Here is a 7585-nt window from a genome sequence, read left to right as displayed (position 1 = left end):
GAAATTTAATAACACTTCATTTTCTTTTTCTTAATTCGTAAGGACAATTCCTGCCAAATGTTCTGGCTTATGGCTCTCCTCCTCTTCATAGTATGTTTAAGTTACACAGTAAGAATCCAAAAAAAACGCACTATGGAATTTTCATAAGCAATATCCAACCAATCAGTAAAACACAGTACACAGTGTGAAAATTTTAATTTATTCCCCCCCCCAGTATCCAGAATATGTACCCCCTTAGCTTTGAGAAATGTGATAACTAAAATAACCAACAGAGGTGATCATATATAAAGAAAAGAAAGAAAAGCACATACTACACAAGAAACATCTCTAAGTCCTCCCTAACCTAGTAGCGCAAGTTAATGGTATATTTCTGGCAATGTCACCTTTCACTTGATTTATAAAAATTTTACAAGACAAATGTAAAGCAAAGATAGACCTCAGATTTAAAGTAAAGATAGGCCTCTGATTTTTATTTATTTTTTAACCCTAGCAGATTTTTTAAAAGAGGCTGTATTAAATGACAGTACATTTTGAGTCAGGGAGAAAAAAAAAATTAAAAGCCCAAAACTTCTTTCAGTTTATTCAAAATAAAAATACACATAGAATTATGAAAATATAGGTTTACTATTTCCACCATGTAAGTTGATGCTGCTGTTTGAAAGGCTTGCAAATTGTTTTTCCAAGTTTTTAAAGCTCATCTCGATCCCTCAATAAAGTATACCTATATTCACTGGGTGCTAGTTTCTGGAAGGAGCTCTCAGGTGGACTGCTTGCTACATCTTGGACTTCCTGTAAGGGAAAGAATAAAACATTTTTACATCAGTATATTTTATAGTTATAATATTTTAAGAGTATTTAGATGAATAGTAATCGCCCTTTAATTGCTTAATAATCAATAAAATATAGCTACTATGTACCAAAGACAAGAGTTAAGTTTGAAATCTTGCTTTCCCCATTTCAGATGCCCTTAACTCAGATTCTCCAAGGTAGGGCTGCCACAGAGCCATTAACCATGAACCTGATGACAGTTCTGAGGTGTGGTGGAGAAACAAAATACCTGACACCTGGTTGCTTTCCTAGAATATTCTGTAGAGGCAGCATAACCCTAAGTTAGCCAGAACTCTTCCCTCTTACAAATGACTGCTAAGATTATTAAAGGCACCTACTCTGAAGATAGAGACCTGGATGCCAGCAATTATCAAAACTCAGTTGACGTAAGGAAGAAAAACACTTCAATACTGCAAGAAATTAATTTCTGTAGTATTTTACTTGTACACCAACAGTACATAAAAATATACAGTGGAAATATGAGTGACTTCCAATAATTTCAGAGAAAAGACAGTGTAGCCTATCTACACCATGAGCTCCTCAAGAACAAACATGATTATCATTGCTTTAGTATTTCCTGTAGTTTACATAGGCACATAGTACATATAATAGTACGATATATATATGTGTGTGTGTGTGTGTCTGTGTGTATATAACAAGCACATTCCCATTATAATCGGAAGCAGTGTGTCCACAAACTTCCCTTATTAGTCATGTTCCCCTTCCCCAATATATTTTTTATTTTTTTGCTGAGATGTTTTGTTTAAGCTGAAGCTATATTACTATGAAATGAACATGTATTTGGTGCCAACTATGTATTAGTATGCAAAGATGAATAAATACAATGAGTTCAGTGTCTAATGGAGAAGCTGAAACAAATCAGGATAATATAATAATAGCAAGCTACATCTTTTCTTAATCTGATAAAATACTAAGCAGGCCTACTTTGGGTTACTGCCAACAAAGTTTTCCTGCATCTGTAGTTGCTTAATTATCAAAGAAAATCTGACCTCAGATTTCAAGGAAAAAGCATGTCATCAGATTCCTAAAAGGAACTCTTAACACTGAACTTAATTTGACTCTTAAAGAAAAATTCACTTAGTTTTTATTTTTCTTTTACATGTGGTGGTTCTTTGGACAAAATAGTGGATTGAAGTTCTGGGCATAGGCAATAAGAGTTTTGGTATGTATCATCTTCCCTCTCAGTATAATGGTAATAGACGTGATATAAATGAATAATGCATCAAAATGCAAATTTAGGAATATTTAAGCAGAACTTATACAGAAGTTTAGAAAGTTACTTGTAACAGAAATTCTCAGGTTAAAAAATATATATCTATATATCAAGCAAATATAAAGTTGTGTTGATAAATAGTTGTCCAGCATTCTAAATCTCAAATGGAAAAGCTGCATTAAACTGTAAGTTTTGAGCATTATGAATACTGTAGTGATGAGGGCTCTTAGGATATCAAATCATTATTTTCTTTATAGTATGGTCAATCTCTCAGCCACAGAGGAAGGCTTGAACAATTAATGGAATCCACTGATTTCTTCACTAATTACCTGCTTCTAATCCCTACCTCCTACTTCTGTATGAAGCCAACTGTATTTAACCCTCTCATAGCCATTTTCCACAAAGGACTTACTCAGACAACCTTCATTTATATGATCAAGAAACGATATTGTAATATTCTTGCAACTTCTCTGAAGGTTTAAAATTTTTAAAGGAACATAATTTGTATATTATCTAGAGTTTGTTCAGAATTACTTTACAAAGACATTCGGGGCAGAAACTCAAGCCTATGCAAGAGCTTCAGAGTCTCCTCAAGACTAATTGAAAAAGAAAAAGAGTTCCCACTGAAAAACAAGAGTCCTACCTGTCCTGGGGCTATATCAGTTGGGTCAGGACCATGATGGAATTCTCTGTGTAGTTTTCCAGAATGTAAGTCAAATACGAACTGCTTGAGTTTTCCAGGAATTCTAAAACCAAAGTAAAATAAAAATTTAGCTTAAATTATTTAAATGGACTTATATCTATTTTACCAATTTCACAACATTAAAAACAATTTTTTTAAAAACTTACCTACAATCCCCCCATCCTACCATAACTATTAACAAACAGGCCAGGTACATGTCAGACATTTTGACACAGTTGTAACCATGGTATGTAGATACTCAGTTTTGTCTTCTAATGCTTGCATTTGTTTTATAGACATTTTTCTATGCTTATTGTAACAGATGCATCAGAGTCTATCAAGATGCTGTCCTAAGACTTACTCCCTTACTGTTGGGCATTAATATATTTTCCTTAATATATATAACTGCAAAACTTTATGTTCTGCAGAATTACACTAAAAATAATAGGGGCTCAAGGGAAAAACAGTGTTAGGGACTAACCACTTAAAACTATGTAGCTTTGTAACCAGAGTACTACTAAGAGCCTAGAGCAAAAATATTGGCACCCTTCAGCCTCCTCCAGCATTTGAGCCCTGTGTCAGCCAGGTGACCCTATGTAGCCTTAACCTGGAGTTTAGCAGTCCTCTTTTGAGATGTATGTAGGTCCTTGAGGGCATTCACTGCCAGCACAACCAATTTTATCAAAATAATCTAAACCAGGGTGTAGCTTTTTCATGTTTTTCTTAAACAGAGGAGGAAACTTCTTCACAACTTCTTCAACCACACAGGCGGCTTCACAGTGTTCACAGCTTAACACTGTGAAAAGCAAAGCACTTCTCAAGGCCATGAAAGTGGCTTTTTTTTTTTTTTTTAATATCTTCATATACCACTAAGGCATTGTCTTTTATGGTGAAAAAGGTTTCTTTGGTGGCTTCATACTATTCTGAGGAATATAACATGAACCAACACAACTCACTATACACTTGATATCATTCCCATAATTCCCAATCAATCATTGTAATGAGCAAATCTGCAGTACAGAAACATGCACTGTAGCAAAACACACCAATATAAAGCTAAGCAGATCTATATATCAGCTGTTTTTTCTTCATAATTGTTTCCTCGAGTTGTATCTGATAAAGTAGGAGTGATAAGTTAAAGAATATGAACTTTAAACAAAGTGTGGGCAAATTATAGGCACAAAACATCAATATTTACTGCTACTTGTCTACCTGTTTGTTCTCTGAAGTCTTGTCAGCACATCTGTCTTTGTTTATTATTAAAATTTGTTTCACTAATTTGATAAGTAAAAGACACCAGCATTTTAATTTCCATCTCTTCAGAAATTAAGCATTTTTTCCATTGTTTTAATTTATATTTCTGCTCATGAATTGTCCTCTACCGAGATCAATTAAAATTCATTATATTTTTAAATAGAAACACTTTGTTTTTCATATCCATTACAAGAATTAAAATGCAGGTCCACAAACACTTTAATTCCTTCAATAGAACTGACTTTTTAAATCACTACTTTTTTGGTAGCATACCTGGCTTGTGTTAATATTACCAGTTTCTTTTTCTTTTTATCCTCTCCTGAGGTCCTGCAAGTGCTGTTCCTTCTCTTCAATAACTCCCACTGAGATGTAACAGCCAATAACTTCATTGTACACCCATTTTGGCTCCCCACTAGCTCCAGTGCAACAGAGGCCAGCAGGTGCCAAATGCACAGTTTACAAATACAAATGACTGTCAGGTAGCTGTATTGACAGAAAGCCTCTGAAGGGTTCTCTGGTACAGAAGAAATTGCATAGGCACTAGAGATAAACATTGAGAGGATATCCATTTAAATTTAATCTGACATCATCTACTGTCACCCACAGGAAAGTGCTAAAATATATCCATTCAATTCAAAGAACTGCAAAGAATCTATAATGTTTAAGATAAAGCCCCTGCTAATTTGTTATTTTACAACGTTCAAAGATGATCACAACCAATACATTGTGAATTGCTTCTGCTAGTCGAGCAATAATTTATAATTAGATCTTAAGTGTAACAAATTCATAGAGTACACTCAAAACAGATTTTTCCCCAGCTTGAGTTTTTTCCCCTTGTCAACATATGAGAGAATTGTAAGCAAAAAGCAAAGACGATAGATAGGATGAATCTGAATTGATGTGGTAGAAAACAGATTACAAAAGAACTCTTATCTAGCTTGTGGCTAGAAATTATCCATCATTATTAGGTAACAATCAGTGAATAAACGATATATTGTCAAGAAAACAGACAACATGGTTATCCGCTAAAAAAGGAGAATAAATGGACCCTTGCTGTAATAAATTCAATTATATTTTCACACTTCAAGGTATACTTTTTCTAATCACAACACCTAAGTGTTTCTCTCCCATCCTCCACTTACTTTTTTGTTTACAGTATTTATTTTTAGGTGATGCAAAATTTATACAGTGAAATGCACAAAACATGTTAAGTGTTTCATTTAAACGAGCTTTGACAAATGCATACAAGGTGAGAAGTATTTTTATTATTTTAAAAACTTTACATAGAGTAGAATTCATTTTGGGGGCTTAAGTTGGATGAGTTTTAACATAGGCTTATAGCATCTTGTTACCACCTCCACAAATAGGATACAGAACAAACACCCTTTTTTTTTTTTTTAAACTCATATCTTCCTCTTCCCCTTAACTCCTGCTGATCTGTTCTCTGTTCCCATAATTTGCCTTTTCCAGAATGTCACGGACATGGAATCATACAGCATATAATCACGAGACTGGCTTCTTTTACTTAACATACTACATTTGAGATTTATCCATTTTGCTGCATGCATAAAAATGTTTGTTCTTTTATTTATTGAATAGAATTCCAGAGTGGATATACCACAACTAGTTTATCCATTCACCCACTGAAGGACTTTGGGTTCTTTCTAGATTTTGGTGATTGTGAACAATGCTACCACAAACATTTGTGCACAGGTTTTTGTGTGAACATGTTTATTTCTATAGGAAAAATACTGGATTACATGGGTGGTGTATGTTTGACTTTTTAAGAAACTGACAAATTGTCTTCCAGAGTGGCTGTATCATTTTGCAGTCCCACCAGCAATGTATGAGAGTTCCATCTGCTCCATATCCTCATGAACACCTGGTATTATCAGTATTTTAATTTAGCCATTCTGAAAGATGTATAATGGGATCTCATTCTGGTTTTAATTTGCATTTCTATAATGAATAATGATGTTGAGCAATTTTTCATGTGCTTATTTGTCATTCATATATCTTTATATTCTAACAGTATCTTTTGTGGAGCAAAAGTTCTTAATACCATGAAGGCCAGTTTATCAATTGTTTTCTTTTATGGATGGTGTTCTATCTAAGAACTCGTTGTCTAACACCAGGTCATGAAGAGTTTCTCGTACATTTACTTGTAAGAGTTTTACCTTTCAATTTTGGTCTGTGATCAATTCTGACTTAATTTCTTTTTTGGTATGAACGTGTTCAGGTGGTCCAGCACCATTTATTGAAAAGATTATCCTCCACTGAATTGTCTTTGCACCTTTAAAAACAAATCAGTTACTATATTTGTGTGTCTATTTCTAGATTCTCTTTTCTGTCCCACAGCTCTATGTACCTACTTTTCCACTGATATTACACTGCCGTGATTATTTTAGCTTATATCTTAAAATTGGGTAGTATGAGTCTTCCAACTTTGTTTCTTTTTCAATAGTGCTTTTGTTATTCCAGTTTTACCTTGCCATATAAATTTTAGAATCAGCTTTTCTGTATCTACAATAAATCTAGCTGAGATTTTGATTGAGACTGCATTAAATCTATAGGTCAGTTTGGGGAGAATTGATATCTTAACAGTACTGAGTCTTCCAATCCATGCACACAGTATGTTTCTTCATTTCTTTTGGTCATCTTTGATTTCATTCATCAGCATTTCGTAGTTTTCAGCATATAGATCCTGTACATATTTTGTTAGACTTATACCTAAATAGTCCTTTAAAATTTTTTTCCTTTGGAGCTATTATAAATGATACTTCAAAAGTTTAATGGTTTCCAACTGTTCTCTGTTAGTGTATAGAAATAAAAGTGATTTTTTAAAAGTTGACCTTGTATTCTGCTAAAAGCACTTATCAGTTCTAGAAGCTGTTTTGTGAATTCATTGGGAGTTTTTACATATACAATCATGTCATCTACAAAGAAAGATAGGTTCTTTCCAGTCTGAACACCTTTTATTTATTTTCTTGTCTTATTGTACTTGCTAGGACTTCCAGTATGACATTAAATAGAACTAGTGGGAGTGGGCATATTTATCAAAAACAAGAAAATACTTAGGAAGAAATTTAGCCAAGGAGGTAAAATATCTGTACACTGAAAACTATAAAACACTGATGAAAAATGACATAAATAAATGGAAAGATACCCTGTGTTCATGAACTGGAAGAATTAATATTGTTAAAATGTCCATACTACCTAAAGCAATCTAGAGATTCAACACAATCTCTATCAAATCCCAATGGTATTTTTCACAGAAATAGAAAAAACAATCCTGAAATTCATATGTAACCACAAAAGACCCTGAATAGCCAAGTCAATCTTGAGCAAGAACAACAAAGATGGAAACATCACACTACCTGATTTCAGCATATACTACAAAGCTGTAGTAATCAAAACAATATGGTACTGTTATAAAAACAGACATATAGATCATTGGAACAGAATAGAGAGCCCAGAAGTAAATCCAGACATTCATAGCCAACTGATCTTCCACAAAGGTACCAAGAATACACAATGAGGAAAGGGTAGGTTTAATTTTTTTTTTTTTTTTTTTTTTTTTTTTTCTT

General features: G+C 33.5%; 1 protein-coding gene across 1 annotated transcript in view; it reads right to left on the bottom strand.

Annotated features, from left to right (window-relative positions):
* Positions 1–555: 555 nt before the first annotated feature.
* ERP44 (endoplasmic reticulum protein 44) overlaps positions 556–7585 on the bottom strand; it is a 90178-nt gene continuing 83148 nt past the window's right edge. The window contains exons 11-12 of the mRNA XM_007461643.1: positions 2706–2808; positions 556–789 (exon numbers count right to left, since the gene is read on the bottom strand). Of these exons, the coding sequence (XP_007461705.1) occupies positions 688–789; positions 2706–2808 (205 nt within the window). The 3' untranslated portion in view covers positions 556–687. The remainder of the gene's footprint in view (positions 790–2705; positions 2809–7585) is intronic.

Source organism: Lipotes vexillifer, unplaced genomic scaffold, assembly GCF_000442215.2.
Source record: "Lipotes vexillifer unplaced genomic scaffold, Lipotes_vexillifer_v1.1 scaffold809, whole genome shotgun sequence".
NCBI lineage: Eukaryota > Metazoa > Chordata > Mammalia > Artiodactyla > Lipotidae > Lipotes > Lipotes vexillifer.
Note: the sequence above shows the minus strand (reverse complement) of the source record. Positions and strands in the feature narration are given on the sequence as shown.